Source organism: Bombina bombina, chromosome 12, assembly GCF_027579735.1.
Source record: "Bombina bombina isolate aBomBom1 chromosome 12, aBomBom1.pri, whole genome shotgun sequence".
NCBI lineage: Eukaryota > Metazoa > Chordata > Amphibia > Anura > Bombinatoridae > Bombina > Bombina bombina.
This window is the reverse complement of record NC_069510.1, coordinates 120,842,400-120,865,545: the sequence shown is the minus strand read 5'-3', so window position 1 is coordinate 120,865,545 and position 23,146 is coordinate 120,842,400. Positions and strand designations below refer to the sequence as shown.

General features: G+C 37.4%; 2 protein-coding genes across 8 annotated transcripts in view; one reads left to right on the top strand and one right to left on the bottom strand.

The window, feature by feature from the left end:
• Positions 1-18,738, top strand: part of DYNC2I2 (dynein 2 intermediate chain 2) — a 108,809-nt gene extending 90,071 nt beyond the window's left edge. For both annotated transcript variants that reach the window (XM_053696107.1, XM_053696108.1), the window contains exons 7-9: positions 4,034-4,266; positions 18,006-18,163; positions 18,310-18,738. In XM_053696107.1, coding sequence (XP_053552082.1) covers positions 4,034-4,266; positions 18,006-18,163; positions 18,310-18,554 — 636 coding nt within the window. In that variant the 3' untranslated portion in view covers positions 18,555-18,738. The remainder of the gene's footprint in view (positions 1-4,033; positions 4,267-18,005; positions 18,164-18,309) is intronic.
• A 3-nt stretch (positions 18,739-18,741) lies between these two features.
• SPTAN1 (spectrin alpha, non-erythrocytic 1) overlaps positions 18,742-23,146 on the bottom strand; it is a 101,731-nt gene continuing 97,326 nt past the window's right edge. For 4 of the 6 annotated variants that reach the window (XM_053696103.1, XM_053696104.1, XM_053696105.1 and 1 more), the window contains 9 exons: positions 22,802-23,098; positions 22,563-22,675; positions 22,377-22,394; positions 21,174-21,228; positions 20,890-21,086; positions 20,631-20,684; positions 20,396-20,542; positions 20,095-20,242; positions 18,742-19,022 (listed from right to left, as the gene is read on the bottom strand). In XM_053696103.1, coding sequence (XP_053552078.1) covers positions 18,897-19,022; positions 20,095-20,242; positions 20,396-20,542; positions 20,631-20,684; positions 20,890-21,086; positions 21,174-21,228; positions 22,377-22,394; positions 22,563-22,675; positions 22,802-23,098 — 1,155 coding nt within the window. In that variant the 3' untranslated portion in view covers positions 18,742-18,896. Of the gene's footprint in view, positions 19,023-20,094; positions 20,243-20,395; positions 20,543-20,630; positions 20,685-20,889; positions 21,087-21,173; positions 21,229-22,376; positions 22,395-22,562; positions 23,099-23,146 lie in introns of all 6 variants that reach the window. The other 2 variants (XM_053696102.1, XM_053696101.1) reach the window with 1 other exon arrangement.

Below are 23,146 nucleotides of genomic sequence, written 5' to 3'. Positions count from 1 at the left end.
GTCTTAGATGAATTCGTGCAAAAGGAACTATGTCTATTGCTGCAACCATCAATCCTATTACTTCCATGCACTGCGCTATGGAAGGACGAAGAACAGAATGAAGTACTTGACAAGAGCTTAGAATTTTTGATTTTCTGACCTCTGTCAGAAAAATCCTCATTTCTAAGGAATCTATTATTGTTCCCAAGAAGGGAACTCTTGTTGACGGGGACAGAGAACTTTTTTCTTTGTTCACTTTCCATCCGTGAGATCTGAGAAAGGCTAGGACGATGTCCGTATGAGCCTTTGCTTCTGACAGAGACGACGCTTGAATCAGGATGTCGTCCAAGTAAGGTACTACTGCAATGCCCCTTGGTCTTAGAACCGCTAGAAGGGACCCTAGTACCTTTGTGAAAATTCTCGGAGCAGTGGCTAATCCGAATGGAAGTGCCACAAACTGGTAATGCTTGTCCAGAAAAGCGAACCTTAGGAACTGATGATGTTCCTTGTGGATAGGAATATGTAGGTACGCATCCTTTAAATCCACCGTGGTCATAAATTGACCTTCCTGGATGGTGGGAAGGATCGTTCGAATGGTTTCCATTTTGAACGATGGAACCCTGAGAAATTTGTTTAGGATCTTGAGATCTAAAATTGGTCTGAATGTTCCCTCTTTTTTGGGAACTATGAACAGGTTGGAATAAAACCCCATCCCTTGTTCTCTTATTGGAACTGGATGAATTACTCCCATCTTTAACAGGTCTTCTACACAATGTAAGAATGCCTGTCTTTGTATTTGGTTTGAAGATAATTGAGACCTGTGGAACCTTCCCCTTGGGGGTAGTTCCTTGAATTCCAGGAGATAACCTTGAGAAACTATTTCTAGTGCCCAAGGATCCTGAACATCTCTTGCCCAAGCCTGAGCAAAGAGAGAAAGTCTGCCCCCCACCAGATCCGGTCCCGGATCGGGGGCCATCCCTTCATGCTGTTTTGGTAGCAGTGGCAGGCTTCTTGGCCTGCTTACCCTTGTTCCAGCCTTGCATCGGTCTCCAGGCTGGTTTGGGTTGTGAAGTATTACCCTCTTGCTTAGAGGATGTAGAATTAGAGGCTGGTCCGTTTCTGCGAAAGGGACGAAAATTAGGCTTATTTTTAGCCTTAAAAGACCTATCCTGAGGGAGGGCGTGGCCCTTTCCCCCGGTGATGTCTGAAATAATCTCTTTCAAATCAGGTCCAAACAGTGTTTTACCTTTGAAAAGGGATGTTAAGCAATTTTGTCTTGGAAGACACATCCGCTGACCAAGACTTTAGCCAAAGCGCTCTGCGCGCCACGATAGCAAACCCTGAATTTTTCGCCGCTAATCTAGCTAATTGCAAAGCGGCATCTAAAATAAAAGAGTTAGCCAATTTAAGTGCTTGAACTCTGTCCATAACCTCCTCATACGAAGATTCTTTATTGAGCGACTTTTCTAGTTCCTCGAACCAGAAACACGCTGCCGTAGTGACAGGAACAATGCATGAAATTGGTTGTAGAAGGTAACCTTGCTGAACAAACATCTTTTTAAGCAAACCCTCTAATTTTTTATCCATAGGATCTTTGAAAGCACAACTATCCTCTATAGGAATAGTAGTGCGTTTGTTTAGAGTAGAAACCGCCCCCTCGACCTTGGGGACTGTCTGCCATAAGTCCTTTCTGGGGTCGACTATAGGAAATAATTTCTTAAATATAGGGGGAGGAACAAAAGGTATGCCGGGCCTTTCCCACTCCTTATTTACTATGTCCGCCACCCGCTTGGGTATAGGAAAGGCGTCGGGGGGCACCGGGACCTCTAGGAACTTGTCCATCTTACATAATTTTTCTGGAATGACCAAATTGTCACAATCATCCAGAGTAGATAATACCTCCTTAAGCAGTGCGCGGAGATGTTCTAATTTAAATTTAAATGTTACAACATCAGGTTCAGCTTGTTGAGAAATTTTTCCTGAATCTGAAATTTCTCCCTCAGACAAAACCTCCCTCCTGGCCCCTTCAGATTGGTGTGAGGGTATGTCAGAACAGTTATCATCAGCGTCCTCTTGCTCTTCAGTGTTTAAAACAGAGCAATCGCGCTTTCTCTGATAAGTAGGCATTTTGGATAAAATGTTTGAAATAGAATTATCCATTACCGCCGTTAATTGTTGCATGGTAATAAGAATTGGCGCACTAGATGTACTAGGGGCCTCTTGTGTGGGCAAAACTGGTGTAGACACAGAAGGGGATGATGCAGTACCATGCTTACTCCCCTCATTTGAGGAATCATCTTGGGCAATATCATTATCTGTGGCATCATTGTCCCTACTTTGTTTGGACACTATGGCACAATTATCACATAAATTTAAATGGGGAGAAACCTTGGTTTTCATACATATAGAACATAGCTTATCTGATGGTACAGACATGTTAAACAGGCTTAAACTTGTCAACAAAGCACAAAAAACGTTTTAAAATAAAACCGTTACTGTCACTTTAAATTTCAAACTGAACACACTTTATTACTGAATATGTGAAAAAGTATGAAGGAATTGTTCAAAATTCACCAAAATTTCACCACAGTGTCATAAAGCCTTAAAAGTATTGCACACCAAATTTGAAAGCTTTAACCCTTAAAATAACGGAACCGGAGCAGTTTTTACATTTAACCCCTATACAGTCCCAGGTATCTGCTTTGCTGAGACCCAACCAAGCCCAGAGGGGAATACGATACCAAATGACGCCTTCTATAAGCTTTTTCAGTGGTTCTTAGCTCCTCACACATGCATCTGCATGCCTTGCTCTAACAACTGCGCATTAGTGGCGCGAAAATGAGGCTCTGCCTATAACTAGAAAAGGCCCCCATCTGAAAAAGGTGTCCAATACAGTGCCTGCCGTTTTTCTAAACAATCCCCAAGATTATAATAACTATTAAGAGTTTTAATCTGCAAAATATGCTTAGCAAAGTAATCGTTTTAGCCCAGAAAAATGTCTACCAGTTTTTTAAGCCCTTATAAAGCCCTTTATTCTTTTACTTAATCTAAGAAAATGGCTTACCGGTCCCCATAAGGGGAAATGACAGCCTTCCAGCATTACATAGTCTTGTTAGAAATGTGGCCAGTCATACCTCAAGCAGAAAAGTCTGCCAACTGTTTCCCCCAACTGAAGTTACTTCATCTCAACAGTCCTGTGTGGAAACAGCAATCGATTTTAGTAACGTTTGCTAAAATCATCTTCCTCTTACAAACAGAAATCTTCATCTCTTTTCTGTTTCAGAGTAAATAGTACATACCAGCACTATTTTAAAATAACAAACACTTGATTGAAGAATAAAAACTACATTTAAACACCAAAAAACTCTTAACCATCTCCGTGGAGATGTTGCCTGTGCAACGGCAAAGAGAATGACTGGGGTAGGCGGAGCCTAGGAGGGATCATGTGACCAGCTTTGCTGGGCTCTTTGCCATTTCCTGTTGGGGAAGAGAATATCCCACAAGTAAGGATGACGCCGTGGACCGGACACACCTATGTTGGAGAAATACACTCTCATATTGGTAATAATAGGGACAGTCCACACCAACATTTTATATATGTGGTTTTTTTTGTTTGTTTAACAGTGTTATATTAATATACTTTATAACATTTAAACCTCTAAATTTCTGCCTGTTGCTTAGCCACTATAGACAGCCTCTTAATCACATGCTTTTTTTTTTTTATTAGCTGCTAGTTCATGTATAGATAACATTGTGCATGCCACTGGTTTAAATGCAAATCAATAGATAAGTCATGTGATCAGGGGGCTAACAGAAGAGGCTTAGATACAAGGTAATAAGAGGTTAAAAGTATATTAATTGTTAGCTATGCAAAACTGTGTGTTGGACTTATTAACTGCCAAGAGGGCTGCAACTCCTTCAGCCAATGGGGTTATTAAACTTTTGTAATTAGGCAGTGAACAAAAGTCAAGAGATTTGCTGTAGTCAACAACTACATCTGATCTCATTAAATTCTTGTGTATTCCCTAATTTTATTTTTCTTTTGAACCCCCAGCATGGCCGAGGAGATACTGCTATTGGTGTGACCTGTCTCAGTTTCTCACACTTTGACCCTAGCGTTTTCATCGTTGGGGCAGAGGGAGGATATCCTCTGAAGTGTTCTGTTGCTGTGCAAAGTTTAGCCAGCACTAGCACCGCCCACTCTGTTCCTCTAAAAGCCCCAGCCCAGTTCACTTACGCCCCACACGGAGGTCCATTGCACTGCATAGACTGCTCACCCTTTCACAGGTTTGTAAATGTACAAGTGAGTTCCTTACATAAATATACCATGCTTGTATACTGACAATATAGCATATTTATCTCATAGCACAGTATTTCTCAATTCCACTCCCTAGGGCATTACTAACAGGCCAGACCTTCATGATTACCTGGAAACAATTGTTACTGATCAGCTGATTATTTTACCTATACTCTAGATATCCTGAAACCCTGGCCTTTTATAGTATGCCCTGAGGCCTGAAATTGAGAAATACTGTTTAGCAAATCATTTACAGTTATAGCGGAAATACTGGTCATAGACACAGCTCCTTATTGGATATTGTTAGTGCAGAATCTGACAGTCATTGCACTAAGGCTTAATCCTTTTACTTAATTAGTACTTTTGTTAGAGAAATTGTATTTTTAAAACAAACTATTATTAAACACAATTATATAAATGAAAAAAGGTTATTCTATATTGGCTAGAGTACACCTTGTTCTTCCCATATATTTTGCTGAATATCATTTTCTGAAATCTACTAAACGTTTTATTGGACTGTATATGGTAATGAACAGATTGCTTTAGGTTACACATTTAGTTGGACTGTGCTTTAGGTTACACGTTTGTTCATTACCGTATACAGTCCAACAAAGCATGTAACCTAAAGCAATCTACACAAAAAACAACTAAGAGGAATAGCCTCTTACAAAAGGTACATATGTGTAGCACTCAAATTCCCTTGATTGGTAATATCGACAGAGTATTGAGTGGCGGATAAACTAGGCTATTAAAATATAACTTTTATTGGGACTTATTAAAAGGGTAAGACAAAACAATTAAAATTACAGAAACTAGAATCAATCTGATTAGGGACAGTGGTAAGGGTAACACTTTGTGTAAAATTATATATCGTCAGAGATATTAATATATCTGGTTAGTATCTCTAGGTACTCCAACTATTGTGTTATTTCTATATGTTAGTAATTTTATCACTAACGATGAAACTGTATTAGATTAAAGATATTGATATATCTAGATGGTAACTCCAGATAATCAAATTTGTATAAGTCTTTCTATTCGTGGTAATACACAATCAATCACAGCTTGCTAAATATACTATTTGTACCATAGATAGTCGTGCACAACATTGGTGTTCACAAGGTGAAGTGGTTATGGCATATTGTGGTATACCATGTACATCAAATTCACATAATCTGTGAGGTATAGAGAGCGTAGTTAACTATTGGTAACTGGTATCAAACCCTCCTGATTATATCACAATTAAGTCGGGGTGTATATTATGCACTTATAAATTGGTCAGAAATAACTGTGACTCAGTTAGATATTAAAAATAAATCCCCTTTAAAGTCAAATGTATATACTCTGGGAATTTAGGATATTAGTAGTACAACTTCTCTTGATGCATGAATATACATCTATATTTTGTACCAGTTAGATTCTATAGAAGGATATCACTCCTGGACCAAATTATAGTTATTCGCTCATTTATAGAGTTAAGTTCAAAAATTGGCTCCTGAGTGTTTCAGTCACCGGCTGGTTAAAGGTAATTTTATCCAATATGTATCATAGTGTACTACTAAACTCTCATCCAATCACGTGATTACATGTATAATAGTATTGCTATGTATGTTACCCCAACACTATTATATGTTATAGTGTAGTCAATACTATATATTAATTCCACTCACTAACTTTTGTCTAGTTAGTAACATGTAAGGCAAAGACATAAACATTTATTTCAGTAATATTAAGTGTTACTACACTATCATCCAATTACGTGGTAACTCATATAATAGTATTGCTAAGTATATTAGACCATTGCTATTGTATGCAATAGTGTATTCAATACTATAGTATGGTATAGTGTTAACCAGTTATAAATATTGTGTGCACACGTTAGCTTGTATCACGTTGATCTCACTTAGGAATTAACCACACATATTATTTTTATCAGTGTCACAAGTGACGATTTAGTAGCTAGATAAGCTTATTTAGTAACAAAACAGGTTACTTATGTATACAGTTACAGAGAGCCATATACCCCATATTCACCATAGAGAGATAGCAATATTGTATATAGTAGCACCGGAATTTGATGGTACCTATAATACTTTTGACGTTTAGCTATATCTCCTTGTACATATCATTGTCTATAAGTCTCTCCTTGTAACCATAACCATATTATCTATGAGTTTCTCTTTGTAAACCTATAAGTCTCTCCTTGTAACCATAACCTGGTGATATAGCTTATACTGCTTGTAGTAACAGCGGTTTAAGTTTTATCTGACTGTCCCCAATCTTTATAATCAAAGTAATTCGTCTGGGCTTTTAAGAATAGCTATAGCTATATTACAATATTTGAGCTGCTGATAAGCTTGACGAATTAAGTTTAAATAGTTAGAAAAAGATTTGTTTCTGCTAAGTTAAAAACATATATTTTACGGAGCCCATCAACTCCCAACCTCCCCTGACATGTTTCGCCGACAAACTCAGCTTTTTCAAAGGGTTTACCGAGGTTACGGTCTGGCGGGTATTTGTGCCTGGTAACTCTGCCTATTCTGAAAGACTGACCTATCAGCGTATCTGGGTGTTAATGTTTTACTGGTAACGTTCCAGTGACACTCCTCCAGTCCTAGCCAATGGGTGTAATTATTGTGCTGGTAATATTCCAGCTGACTTCTTCGATCTGACAGGTATGCACCAAAGCATATCGTGTCTGATTACCGTGCTCATCCATTTAATTAATATTAAGCATTGTTTAAACATGTTTGTATTTCTTGCATTCATTTATACTTATTCGCAGTGATTTCTTGGTATTATATTTCGTCAATGACACTATATTTTGCTTCAATCATATTTGTCATAAGATGTTATCTTCACTGGTAGTAATACAACTTTTTCCCATATAACATACTATGATGTTATACTCGTCTTGAATGTTTGTACGGAATACTGATTCTCTTCAATAGTTCACCAAATCCTTCACTGACTGCGTTAGTGTAATATTAGATCTGGGGAACCATTTTTTTACTTTCAGCACTGTGTGTATTGTGAGACATTATATCAACTAGATGTCTCTGTATTTGATATAACCTGTCAGATTCTTGTTACATAGCAGATATCAGATGGCGTTTATGGTTTGTAAACCCAGGTAATTATTAACCCATACATCTCCTTGGATGATATTACTTGATCCAGCCAGGGATGTACCCAATCCCTCACTTTAAAAGCACCCAGCATATCTAAATTACAAATTCAGTGTCAAAGAAATTAATAACACATAAATAACTCCCATATCAAAGCAATTTATGTCTGCATCTGTTGCATAGATACCTTCATTATCTTAAGGTTATTGATTTCATTAGATGTTACATCAGAACAGTGCTACTAATCTCATATTGATTGTATGATCATTTCTTTTGATAGCTCCCACATATCAATAGTGTGATATTAATTTATACAGGGACTATTGTCCCGTATTTATGAAGTTCCACTGTGGTTTACTTATAAAAAAAGATTATTGTGTGACTAACAAAATTAACTATTTGAGAAACAAGAAATTAAATTTTTTTTTGAAAAATTAAAAAATAGAAAAAATTAATTAAGTTAATCTGTGTGTGATTTTGTGTCTTTTTTTGTACAGTGTTATTAATTGTTCTATATACTTAATAAGGCCTTACACCCTAAATAGAAAATTATAAGGCTAGTACTAGTGATCAAGTTAATGTACAATGTTATTGTATTACTAATTAATGTGAATATTTTAATAAATTGATCAAGAAATGTGAAAATAATGAAAGTGTTGCTGGAAACATGTAATACCAACTACCAAAATATAAAACGTGAATGTGTATTAGAAAAACTTAGTGCAAAAAGTGTCCAACTTTTGTCAATATGAATATCAAAGAACTTGATAAAAGAAAAAAGTTTTTTGATTTCTATTATATTTTTTATTATTTTTGACATTGTCTTGTCATAGATCAATTTAGTATGCTGATAGAACGGTGCTAGTGGGTATTTGGGGTTTATCTCTATATTTCTGTAGTAATACTACAGATATACAAAATAGTTATTATGTTCGTTAAGTCCGTAATTAAGAAGATCCATCTGCTTTCCTGTTCCAATAGTCTGGTGGTTAAATCCCCACCTCTTATTCCAAGACTGATCTTTTGAATTCCTGTGCAAGTTAATTTATTGACTCTACTTTGATGTTTTTTCAGAAAATGATATGCTACAGAGGTAATGTTTTTCTTATTTTGCAGATCTTTGGCGGCATTCTTGATATTTCGAATATGCTCCTGTAACCGTGTATGCAACTTTCGTGTTGTCATACCAATATAGGTCTTAGGGCAGTCACATTTAATCATATATATCACTCCTGTTGTATTACAACTTATATATGTTTTAATGTTATGTATTTTGCCAAATCTGTCATGTATTTTCAAGGTTTTATGTATGTATTTACAACTAGAGCAAGTGCCGCAGGGATAAGAGCCCTGAATTTTGCTTTTTTTGTTCTTTGTTCGTTGAAATGACTGGAGCTTATCATATCTTTTAAATTTTTGCTCCTTCTGTAGCATACATCTACTTTATCACCCAGAAGTTGTTTTAGTGTAGAGTCCGATTGTAGTATTTGCCAGTGTTTATTTACTACATTGATTATTTTGTGACTATTGGAATTGTAAGTCAGAATAAGTCTGGTTTTGCCATCAGACTTTTTTTGTTTGGCTTTCAAAAGATCTTTTCTTGTGGTTTTTCGTGCTAGTTTCTTTGCTCGTCTGATAGATGTAGTGCTGTATCCGCGTTTTTTCAGTCTTGCTTCCAATTCTTGAGATCTATTCTTGAATAGTATTTCTTCAGAACAATTTCTCTTAGTTCTTAAAAATTCCCCAATAGGGAGTGATTTAATAGTGCTTGGCGCATGTGCACTGGTGCTGTACAGTAACGTATTTGTTGCAGTTGATTTTCTGTATAAATCAGTTCCAACTTGTCCATTAGATTTCTTAAAAATCAATAAATCCAGAAATGGTACTTCTCTTTGGCTGGTATGATAAGTCAATTTTATGTTTAATTCATTGGTATTCAATATTGACAAAAATTAATCAAGTTTTTCTTTTGGGCCTTCCCAAATAAACATAATATCGTCAATATACCTCAACCACATCGGAATGTGTTGAGAGTATTGATCATGATCGTCAGTGAATACTACTGTTTGTTCCCACCAACCTAGGAATAAATTCGCATAGGTTGGTGCGCATGCTGTCCCCATTGCTGTCCCTCGAATTTGTAAATAGTATCTGTTGTTAAATACAAAGAAGTTTCTTTTTAATACAAATTCCAGCAATGTCAGTATAAATTCATTGTGATTCTGATTTTCTTCAGAGGACATATCCAAATAGTATTTTACTGCTCATAAGCCAAATGCATGACTGATGCTTGTATATAGGGCTTCGACGTCAGCTGTGACCAACCAGGTGTCATCTTTGAGCCACATATCCTCAAGATTTTGAAGAGCCTCCATGGTGTCTTTAATGTAAGACGGTATCTGAGTCAAAAATTCCGTAGTCTTGAATCTACATATTTACTGGCTTTTTCTGTCAAATTGTCTATTCCCGACACAATAGGGCGTCCCGGAGGATGTTGTTGATTTTTATGGACCTTTGGTATGCAGTAAAATGTAGAAATCTTCGGTTTAGTAACCGTAAGGAATTTTTTCTCTTTCGCTGTAATGGTACCGTTCAGTCTGGCATTTGTTATTATGTTTTGGTATTTGTCAAGAAAGTCCTCTAAAGGGCATGACCACAATTTCTTATAGCATGAAGTATCCTTTAGTTGTCTCTCAACTTCTTGTAAGTACATGTTTGGCCATATTACCGCCCTTATCCGCCTGGCGTATGACGACATCATCCCAGTCTCTGATCTCTGCCAAAGCTTGTTTCTCCTTCTTACTTAAAAGCAATCTGTTCAATACCGTATACAGTCCAACTAAACATGTAACCTAAAGCAATCTGTTCATTACCGTATACAGTCCAACAAAACATGTAACCTTAAGCAATCTGTTCATTACCGTATACAGTACAACAAAGCATGTAACCTTAAGCAATCTGTTCATTACTGTATACAGTCCAACTAAAGGTTACATGCTTTGTTACATGTTTTGTAGGACTGTATACGGTATTGAACAGATTGCTTTAGGTTACACGTTTAGTTGGACTGTATAAGGTAATGAACAGATTGCTTTAGGTTACATGCTTTGTTGGACTGTATACGGTAATGAACAAACGTGTAACCTAAAGCACAGTCCAAATAAATGTGTAACCTAAAGCAATTTGTTCATTACCGTATACAGTCCAAAAAAGCATGTTACCTAAAGCAATCTGTTCATTACCGTATACAGTCCAACTAAACGTGTAACCTAAAGCAATCTGTTCAATACCGTATACAGATTGCTTTAGGTTACACGTTTAGTTGGACTGTATACGGTAATGAACAGATTGCTTTAGGTTACACGTTTAGTTGGACTGTATACTGTAATGAACAGATTACTTTAGGTTACATGCTTTGTTGGACTGTATACGGTAATGAAAAGATTGCTTTAGGTTACACGTTTAGTTGGACTGTATACGGTAATGAACAGATTACTTTAGGTAACATGCTTTGTTGGACTGTATACGGTAATGAACAAACGTGTAACCTAAAGCACAGTCCAAATAAATGTGTAACCTAAAGCAATTTGTTCATTACCGTATACAGTCCAAAAAAGCATGTTACCTAAAGCAATCTGTTCATTACCGTATACAGTCCAACTAAACGTGTAACCTAAAGCAATCTGTTCAATACCGTATACAGATTGCTTTAGGTTACACGTTTAGTTGGACTGTATACGGTAATGAACAGATTGCTTTAGGTTACACGTTTAGTTGGACTGTATACGGTAATGAACAGATTGCTTTAGGTAACATGCTTTGTTGGACTGTATACGGTAATGAACAGATTACTTTAGGTTACATGTTTAGTTGGACTGTATACGGTAATGAACAGATTGCTTAAGGTTACACGTTTAGTTGGACTGTATACGGTAATGAACAGATTACTTTAGGTAACATGCTTTTTTGGACTCTATACGGTAATGAACAGATTGCTTTAGGTTACACGTTTAGTTGGACTGTATACGGTAATGAACAGATTGCTTAAGGTTACATGCTTTGTTGGACTGTATACGGTGATGAACAGATTGCTTTAGGTTACACGTTTAGTTGGACTGTATACGGTAATGAACAGATTGCTTTAGGTTACACGTTTAGTTGGACTGTATACTGTAATGAACAGATTACTTTAGGTTACATGCTTTGTTGGACTGTATACGGTAATGAAAAGATTGCTTTAGGTTACACGTTTAGTTGGACTGTATACGGTAATGAACAGATTGCTTTAGGTTACATGCTTTGTTGGACTGTATACGGTAATGAACAAACGTGTAACCTAAAGCACAGTCCAAATAAATGTGTAACCTAAAGCAATTTGTTCATTACCGTATACAGTCCAAAAAAGCATGTTACCTAAAGCAATCTGTTCATTACCGTATACAGTCCAACTAAACGTGTAACCTAAAGCAATCTGTTCAATACCGTATACAGATTGCTTTAGGTTACACGTTTAGTTGGACTGTATACGGTAATGAACAGATTGCTTTAGGTTACACGTTTAGTTGGACTGTATACGGTAATGAACAGATTACTTTAGGTTACATGCTTTGTTGGACTGTATACGGTAATGAAAAGATTGCTTTAGGTTACACGTTTAGTTGGACTGTATACGGTAATGAACAGATTACTTTAGGTAACATGCTTTGTTGGACTGTATACGGTAATGAACAAACGTGTAACCTAAAGCACAGTCCAAATAAATGTGTAACCTAAAGCAATTTGTTCATTACCGTATACAGTCCAAAAAAGCATGTTACCTAAAGCAATCTGTTCATTACCGTATACAGTCCAACTAAACGTGTAACCTAAAGCAATCTGTATACGGTATTGAACAGATTGCTTTAGGTTACACGTTTAGTTGGACTGTATACGGTAATGAACAGATTGCTTTAGGTTACACGTTTAGTTGGACTGTATACGGTAATGAACAGATTACTTTAGGTTACATGCTTTGTTGGACTGTATACGGTAATGAAAAGATTGCTTTAGGTTACACGTTTAGTTGGACTGTATACGGTAATGAACAGATTGCTTTAGGTAACATGCTTTGTTGGACTGTATACGGTAATGAAAAGATTGCTTTAGGTTACACGTTTAGTTGGACTATATACGGTAATGAACAGATTACTTTAGGTTACATGCTTTGTTGGACTGTATACGGTAATGAACAGATTACTTTAGGTTACATGTTTAGTTGGACTGTATACGGTAATGAACAGATTGCTTAAGGTTACACGTTTAGTTGGACTGTATACGGTAATGAACAGATTACTTTAGGTAACATGCTTTTTTGGACTGTATACGGTAATGAACAGATTGCTTTAGGTTACACGTTTAGTTGGACTGTATACGGTAATGAACAGATTGCTTTAGGTTACACGTTTAGTTGGACTGTATACGGTAATGAACAGATTGCTTTAGGTTACACGTTTAGTTGGACTGTATACAGTAATGAACAGATTGCTTTAGGTTACACGTTTAGTTGGACTGTATACGGTAATGAACAGATTGCTTTAGGTTACATGCTTTGTTGGACTGTATACGGTAATGAACAGATTGCTTTAGGTTACACGTTTAGTTGGACTGTATACGGTAATGAACAGATTGCTTTAGGTTACATGCTTTGTTGGACTGTATACGGTAATGAACAGATTGCTTTAGGTTACACGTTTAGTTGGACTGTATACGGTAATGAACAGATTGCTTTAGGTTACACGTTTAGTTGGACTGTATACGGTAATGAACAGATTGCTTTAGGTTACACGTTTAGTTGGACTGTATACGGTAATGAAAAGATTGCTTTAGGTTACACGTTTAGTTGGACTGTATACGGTAATGAACAGATTGCTATAGGTTACATGCTTTGTTGGACTGTATACGGTAATGAACAGATTGCTTTAGGTTACACGTTTAGTTGGACTGTATATGGTAATGAACAGATTGCTTTAGGTTACATGCTTTGTTGGACTGTATACGGTAATGAACAGATTGCTTTAGGTTACACGTTTAGTTGGACTGTATACAGTAATGAACAGATTGCTTTAGGTTACACGTTTAGTTGGACTGTATATGGTAATGAACAGATTGCTTTAGGTTACATGCTTTGTTGGACTGTATACGGTAATGAACAGATTGCTTTAGGTTACACGTTTAGTTGGACTGTATACGGTAATGAACAGATTGCTTTAGGTTACACGTTTAGTTGGACTGTATATGGTAATGAACAGATTGCTTTAGGTTACATGCTTTGTTGGACTGTATACGGTAATGAACAGATTGCTTTAGGTTACACGTTTAGTTGGACTGTATACGGTAATGAACAGATTGCTTTAGGTTACATGCTTTGTTGGACTGTATACGGCAACACTGAACAGATGTAAATTACTATATACAGAAAAACATGTAGCAATGCAGTCTGTTTTATTGGTCTGTAAACGGTAATGAAGAATCTGTTCATAGTATCATCAGTGGGAGGGGTATGTAATGTTTTAATGCCCTTGGAAGAGGTAAAGTCCCTGATAGTGTCAGCTGTTCCATGAACCCCCACAACTTAAATAGAGGTTAACTTAGTAGCAGGTAAAAGGTGACACAAATGTAGAAAAGCTTTACTTGATTGAAACATAATCAAAAGAATTTGTCCTAATCATGTAATGTCAAGTTGCAGTTTACAAATATTTTGGGCTAATGATGGTCCTATTTGTTAGTTATAGAGGCAGACAATAACGTATGCATTAATAATGGCCTACACAAGGAGAGCGTTACCTGCAGGATACACACGTGTGTGCGCAAGTCCATCACATCCAGCTGCAATGGGACAGTGAGAAGAACGAGCAGACACCCTTTATAAGGAGATGGTTCCATGTAAGGGAGAGCTCAGTAGTGAAGCATTTTACAGATTGTCCAAGTAACCTTTGCATTTCTCATGCACGAGAGAGGGGAACAAGTTCTTTAATAGTTCAATTACATTAAGTTTAAATAAGTGGAGTGGTGAGGCAGAGAATTACCCCCTCCCCAACTCATCTGCCCTGGATGACTGGTTGTACAAGACCAGGGGCTAAACAAGCCCTTGCTCACACAATGATAAATGCAGGTGGTGTATGTTTGTGCAAAAAGGGAGGCGGTTTGGAGTGTAAAGCGCAAATAAATGCTAAAACCTTCAAAAGCAATTAAGTATAGGTATCATTGGATATGTTGTATTCTTTAAGGAATATATCGAGATTGATAGATATGTAGAAATTGTTTTAGGTAAATGCTGTTTTATTTATGAATATATCAAACTGGTGGCATTTAGTTTTCAGAAAAAAGTAAATTTATTGTTTTTAAAATAAACAAAAGTGAAAAAAATTATATGTTGGAGTTACACCTAGTACATAGAAACCTAGTGTAATACAAAATATAATGTATAAATGGATGTTGTAATGTTAGAATTACACCTAGTACATAGAAACACCTAGTGTGATACAAATAATGGATATGAAATATTATACAACAAATGGATATAACAAATGTTGCACCTGGTGCAATGATATGTTTGGTTTTTGTTACATAAATGTTTGCAAATGTGTAATACCAAAAATAGAAATAAATGTATGCTGTAATGTTAGAATTATACCTAGTATATTGAAACACCTTGTGTAATGCAAATAAGAGTTATTATAATGCAAATATTGCGCCTGATGCAATGGTATACTTAGTTTTGCAAAATGCTACAAAGATGTACAATGTTACACTCCTGGTGCAATGATATACTTGTGTACAATGTTACACTCCTGGTGCAATGATATACTTGTGTACAATGTTACACTCCTGGTGCAATGATATACTTGTGTACAATGTTACACTCCTGGTGCAATGATATACTTGTGTACAATGTTACACTCCTGGTGCAATGATATACTTGTGTACAATGTTACACTCCTGGTGCAATGATATACTTGTGTACAATGTTACACTCCTGGTGCAATGATATACTTGTGTACAATGTTACACTCCTGGTGCAATGATATACTTGTGTACAATGTTACACTCCTGGTGCAATGATATACTTGTGTACAATGTTACACTCCTGGTGCAATGATATACTTGTGTACAATGTTACACTCCTGGTGCAATGATATACTTGTGTACAATGTTACACTCCTGGTGCAATGATATACTTGTGTACAATGTTACACTCCTGGTGCAATGATATACTTGTGTACAATGTTACACTCCTGGTGCAATGATATACTTGTGTACAATGTTACACTCCTGGTGCAATGATATACTTGTGTACAATGTTACACTCCTGGTGCAATGATATACTTGTGTACAATGATATACTTGTGTACAATGTTACACTCCTGGTGCAATGATATACTTGTGTACAATGTTACACTCCTGGTGCAATGATATACTTGTGTACAATGTTACACTCCTGGTGCAATGATATACTTGTGTACAATGTTACAAAAGATGCTGCAAATGTAACACGAATGTTTTAAGTGATGCCAAAACGTGGTTTAATCAAGTACAATAGCAGTTTGGATCAAGTATAAATATACAAATAAAAGTGATTTGAAGTGAATGTATGGTTTTTTTTCGAGTGTCTACAGGCCTTACATATATGACAAGGGTAGAAGCCCTTAAGATCCGATCCTAAGACCCCTTTGTCTAAACCTTTATTATTAATGTTCTTCATTGAGGGGGGCAATCTATTTTTAAGTGAATGTATGTTTTTTTTTCTCGAGTGTCTACAGGCCTTACATATATGACAAGGGTAGAGGCCCTTAAAAAACTTTGACATCACACCGCTCCTTACTGTAGCCTTCTCTTAAGTCCGTAGAGCCCTGGCATCACACTACCTTTCCTATAAGAACTGCTTCACATACGTATAGTGCCAAAACACTATTGGCTCCAGAATCGGCCAGAGAGACAGCGAGTTAAAACTCTGATACTGCACCGCACCGCCCCTTGCTGCACTTCTCTCTCGAGTCCGTAGAGCACCAACAACATACAAGATAAAGCTTTTCATCTGCATAATTCTTGAACAAATTAACTCTAAGACCGGCCTCCTCATAATCAAACTATATAAAGGATATATAAGGAGATATTACCCCATTAAGTACTGCCTATACAAAAAGCCCACCGGTGGTAGAATATTTCTAAGACAATTTTATAATAAAAAAGACAAAGTTTTAATAAGACAAAGCTTTTTTCACAGTCGGCCGACTGCTCTTTTATTTGTATCTTTTATATGTATATGTATATTTATACTTGATCCAAACTGCTATTGTACTTGATTTAAACCACGTTTTGGCATCACTTAAAACATTCGTGTAACATTTGCAGCATCTTTTGTAACATTTTACATAAGTATATCATTGCACCAGGAGTGTAACATTGTACACAAGTATATCATTGCACCAGGAGTGTAACATTGTACACAAGTATATCATTGCACCAGGAGTGTAACATTGTACACAAGTATATCATTGCACCAGGAGTGTAACATTGTACACAAGTATATCATTGCACCAGGAGTGTAACATTGTACACAAGTATATCATTGCACCAGGAGTGTAACATTGTACACAAGTATATCATTGCACCAGGAGTGTAACATTGTACACAAGTATATCATTGCACCAGGAGTGTAACATTGTACACAAGTATATCATTGCACCAGGAGTGTAACATTGTACATCTTTGTAGCATTTTGCAAAACTAAGTATACCATTGCATCAGGCGCAATATTTGCATTATAATAACTCTTATTTGCATTACACAAGGTGTTTCAATATACTAGGTATAATTCTAACATTACCGCATCCATTTATTTCTATTTTTGGTATTACACATTTGCAAACATTTATGTAACAAAAACCAAACATATCATTGCACCAGGTGCAACATTTGTTATATCCATTAGTTGTATAATATTTCATATCCATTATTTGTATTACACTAGGTGTTTCAATGTACTAGGTGTAATTCTAACATTACAACATCCATTTATACATTATATTTTGTATTACACTAGGTTTCTATGTATTAGGTGCAACTCCAACATATAATTTTTTTCACTTTTGTTTATTTTAAAAACAATAAATTACTTTTTTCTGAAAACTAAATGCCACCAGTTTGATATATTCATAAATAAAACAGCATTTACCTAAAACAATTTCTACATCTCTATCAATCTCGATATATTCCTTAAAGAATACAACATATATCCAATGATACCTATACTTAATTGCTTTTGAAGGTTTTAGCATTTATTTGCGCTTTACACTCCAAACCGCCTCCCTTTTTGCACAATCTTACGAGATATTCCTTGGGAAAATATCATAGGAGTTAAAGCTTACCTCAACTAGGCAGCGCAGAAAAGTTTTAATTATCTCCTGCAGGTGGTGTATGTTGCCTCACTACCTAAGCTCAGGGGTTCCCTGCATAGGAGCATAGTCTGCCTATTGATAAACGAGGGACTTTATCAGTACTATGATGTGCATTATAGCTCGTATGGACCTCAGTTAACCATATATTTTATTGGATTTCTGCAGGAATCTTTTTCTGAGTGCAGGGACTGATGGGCATGCACACCTCTACTCTATGCTGCAGGCCAAGCCGCTAGTTTCCCTGCAGCTATCTCAGCGGTACCTCTTCAGTATTCAGTGGTCACCAGTCCGCCCATTGGTATTTGCTGCAGCATCAGGCGAGGGTGAGTAATGTGATTACGTTCATTATGGGGAACTAAAGCATAAATAGATGTAAAATGTATAAACGTTTTATAAAGAAAAAACAACCTATTGCTAGTCTGAGGCCTAAACTTGCCACTAAAACACTTTTCCTTTTTAAATCACCAAGGTGAGCTGTTGCTGTTTGATCTTGGAAAAAGCTCCCAGAAGCCAACTCTACGCATAAAGCAGATGGACGATGACAGACCAGTTTACTGCCTAGAGTTTAACCATAAACAGACCCAGCTTCTGGCTGCCGGTGATTCAACTGCAACGGTCAAGATCTGGCAGCTAAGCTCTGACTTTACTGAGCAAGGAGCCAGGGAGCAGATTCTCTTGGATGAAATAGCCAGTGATGTGTCAGACGCCATCTAACAGGACAAAAACTACAACGAGGGCTCATAAGCTACCCTACAGGACTAGCTCCCTTCTTGCAAAACATGTGTATGATATTAAAGTCACTGCTCCAGGAATAGCTTCACTAATGAGATTCTCAAGGGTATAACTTCATTTTACTGGCAAAATAAATTCTTCTTGATTTATAGAAATGAGAAAACTACTATTTGATTTATTAGTGTTTATTAAAGCACAGTGCTTATATTGCTTCTTAAGTTGGCTAAAAACGGTGACAAGACGGGGCTCAGTGCGAGGACAAAAGCAGAAGACACATGCACATCTGAGTCAGCAGACACAAGCAAATGCTTTAAATCAGCTATATCAGTTCACAAATAGCGAGCGTGTAAATTCCACATAGTCGTAAGTAGAGGGCAGTTCGCGGCCCTTGCTGTCCACATAAGGTTTCATATGCGAGATGCAGTAATCTGCCTGTTCACGGGTGAGGTTCTAAAATGTAAACAAAACATACTCGAGTTAATGTTCAGCATTAGAAGTTCAAACAACAATACAAACGTTTATTTATTCAGTCATTAAGACACTAGTTTTTTTTTGTACGTTTCTTCACATTGAATGCCAGCACATAAAGCAGGAGATGATTCTATAAAGCAGGAGATGATTCTATAAAGCAGGAGATGATTCTATAAAGCAGGAGATGATTCTATAAAGCAGGAGATGATTCTATAAAGCAGGAGATGATTCTATAAAGCAGGAGATGATTCTATAAAGCAGGAGATGATTCTATAAAGCAGGAGATGATTCTATAAAGCAGGAGATGATTCTATAAAGTTGCTTTAACAGTAAGTAGGCCATATGAAGATGGGCAGAAATGTTACCTGCTCCATGGAAAGCCCTTCAGCTAGTGAACATTTAGTGAAAAGACAGAACTGTGATAAACTACTGAGTGCCTAATGGCGGCTACAACGGAACAAGACAAATGCACAGTAATAATGGCTGAAGCTAATGGGGAGACCCTCCAGGCCATTACATGGGTTTGGTCAATAGAAGTTCTGTTTCCAAAGGAAATATTCTCAATGTAAAAAGAGGAGAATGAGCTCAGATCACACAGACAGTTAAAAAAATCCACCCATCGGGGGAAATAAGTTCTCTCTTGATTCAGATAGAGCAGTCATTTTAAACACTTTAATTGTCTTCGGTCTCTTGGTATCTTTTATTGAAAAGCAGGGACATATCAGGAGTGTGCACGTGTCTAGAGCACTATATGGCAGCAGTTTTTCAGGAATGTTATCCATTTGCAAGAGCACTACATGGCAGCACTATTTCCTGCCATATAGTGATACAGACACCTACCTAGGTATCTCTGCAACACAGAATATCATGAGCAAGAAACACATTTTGAGAATAGAAGTAAAATTGGAAACTTAATATTGTAAGTTCTGTCTGAATTCCAGTGTTTCGTGTCCCCCTGCACAAGCCTTTACTGGGTAAAACATAACTAAATGCCATTGCACGGGTGTCCCAGAGCGAGGTCCCTCCGCTAACAAGGCACAAGCTCTCGTACCTGGTATAGTTCTTCCTTTGTTACAAATAGTTTCTTTTCTGTGCTCAGTGCTTGGAATGCGCTCTCTATCTCTTCACTCGACTTCACATTTTCTGTTTCTCTGCTGATCATGAAAGCCATGTATTCCTGCAGTGACACGTGCCCATCTCTGAAAGAAAAAACACCCATCATGCACTGGCACTCATCCATTCCTCAGCATTACAGGTGGGTGGGGACAGAGTAATAAAATTGCAGTTATTTTTAAACGATAAATGAATCAGCCGGGATGTGTGCCCATTAAGAAGGTCCTGGGGACTATTACCTGTTTGGATCAACAGTATCCAAAATGGTTTCAAACTCTGGGTCTGGCTCGCCTTCCTCCACCATGGGCAGGTCATAACCAAGGGACCGCAAACAGGACTTGAACTCTTGGTGATTCAGACGGCCAGATTTATCTTTGTCAAAGTGCCTGGAAGATAAAATATATTTAGAAGCGGTAATTTACAGACGCGTAAAAGGACTACATCGGCTAAACCATAGGTAGAGGAGATACTAACTTGAACATCATGCTGAATTCTTTAAGTGCTTCTTCTGTGACGCCAGTTGTGTTTCTACAAGAAAGAAGAGCTTTTAAGTCTTGAGAACATGCAACGTGGCACAAATTTACAGTAAACCATTGGAGCCCTATATATTGTTTCTGTATTAAATTAAACATTAATAATCAAGATACATTAACTAATGAACTCACAACTCTTCCTCTTATCAGAGTTTGCCTGGTCACCCTGTACCACCTTAAATCATTCACTAACCACTCACCTTGCTTGAATTTGCTGTTCAAGGTTATGTTGCATCCTCATGCCCAGCTGATCCAGTTGGTCCCACTGTTGCGCAAGGCCCACAGTACTGTGTTCTGTGTATTTATTATCTAAGATCAAGGCTTCTTCCATTGCTGCCCCAAGATCTTCTATCTTCTTCAGCTGACTTCTCATTGCCCGGATCTCTTGATGCTTTCTCTGTAGGGAAGAACAAAAAAAGCCACCTTCAGAATAGGTTTGAGAAAAATAAATTAAATTTGTGGATAAAGCTGGAGAAGCACAAACCTTAGTAGCTTCAAGCTGAGATTCTAAAGTTCCAGATTCTTCAACCATACACGACCTGCAATTAAAATACTATTATTGTGAGGAATTCTTTTTTTTTTTGGCTAGAAATTAAAGAGCACAGCTGCTTACTGGCCAGAGTCTGTGTACATAGTATTACAATTTTAGTAACGCATGAATGATAAAGTGTAACCTGACAAGTGCATCATGCCAAGCACTACACTAGCCTCGCACACCTGAGCTAAGCAAGTTACCCACCGTTCCTATCCAAAGGAGCCAACTCATTTGTTAGTGAGCAGTTCACACATTTAAACACTCACGTGGATGCGTTTTCAGGCTTTACCTTACATCCAGCTATATCTGCAGTCAAACAATGCAACAAAATCCTACTTTATCAGTGTTTGCAAACTACACAAATTCATATGCAACACGTGTGGGGCTCACAAAAATACTGTGCAATGTGTGAATTCTCCAGAATATATAGTAGGTGAAACGATTAACCAATATCTTCTGCCTTGTAATTTAAAGTAATTATGGACTGCAGATAAGCATTCTGCTTGTACAGTGCGTTTGAATGTCATGGGCATCATGGAATTGGAGGCAAAGAATGTACATGCTTAATGATAAAGTAAGTAGCCCTGTGCTCTGGGAGACGGCAGTGAGCGTTAGTTAAAAAAAAAGCATCACAGTGCCACAGAAAACCAGTGGAAAAGAGAAATAAAGAGGAAAAAACCTTCCAGATAGATCATCCCCAACTTCATACTGATACACATGTATCACTCTGCGATAGGCTATGCTATTTAAAAAGAAGAGACCCAATCGTGAATAAGTCACGCACAAAACAAGCCAACATAGGAAGGAAACACTAAATACATCTATCAGCAATTCTGGAGAATTTTTTTTAATAAGGCGGGGCTTAACAAATCCCAAATGCCAGACCCAATAAAAGTACTTCTGGCACATTTTACTTGATCATTGACCTTTCCAAAATCAGCGTGGGCTGGTAACACTTATAGGGACGTATCAATTTGTCGGCTGCTCATGACCAAACGTTTCATCCGAACAAGAGAAAAGTTGATAGAAATGGTGTATAGTTGTCTAATAGTTCATATTCTCAATATTGGGATTTGTTGTAAGCAGATGATGGAGATCAGACAACAACCCAGTCATACACAAGACAGCATTGGGAAATGTGCGGATACTAACCCGTCCAGAAGGTAGGTCCTAAAAACAGGGGCAAACGAAGATAGCAGCAGAGGGAGAAAAAACAAAAAAAAAGACTAGCATCAGTTTTACAATTCAGGACAAATACACAAGAATGTACAATGAAATCACTAAGGATAGCGCTAGATTGATACGGGGCAGAATACACATAAGGAATGAGATATTTACCTGGTCTCTTGTATCCACTGATGGAAAGCATTAGCGTGCTGGGCAAACTCCTGACGCAGTTTATCATTTTCTTCCTGCCTCCTCTGTTCCTTCTGCAATTCAAGCTCTCTTTCCTGAGTGGAAAACAAAGTTGTGTAGTAGCAAATATAGCTTGGCGTGGGCTTAATTGTAATCCCAAGTAACGTCACCACAGGAATGTAAAGAAAGGACCCTGATCTGTAGGCTCCAAGAGATCTTACCTTTATGATCTTTTGCAAGTTGCGCCAAGTCTCTTCCAGGGCCTCCATTGTGAACCAGGTGTAGGGGTTAGAGGCCACGCGATAACCCTTGATTTGTCGGTCCAGTTCTGCCAGTTGGTTAAAGTCGGTCTGTGCCGAGCTAAGTGAATTACGGAATGCATCATGTGCCTCTCGCAGAGCCTTAATTTCCTCCAAGGAGTTACAGCGCACAGGATCAGTCAGATCCTCCTCAGCATTTTCAAACCAACTGTTGAAGGCAGAGGCTTTCTTGGCAAATGTCAGGAACAAGTCCTCAACCTGAAGGAGAAGAGACTCAGTATGCATATGATCCAATTTGTGTATGGC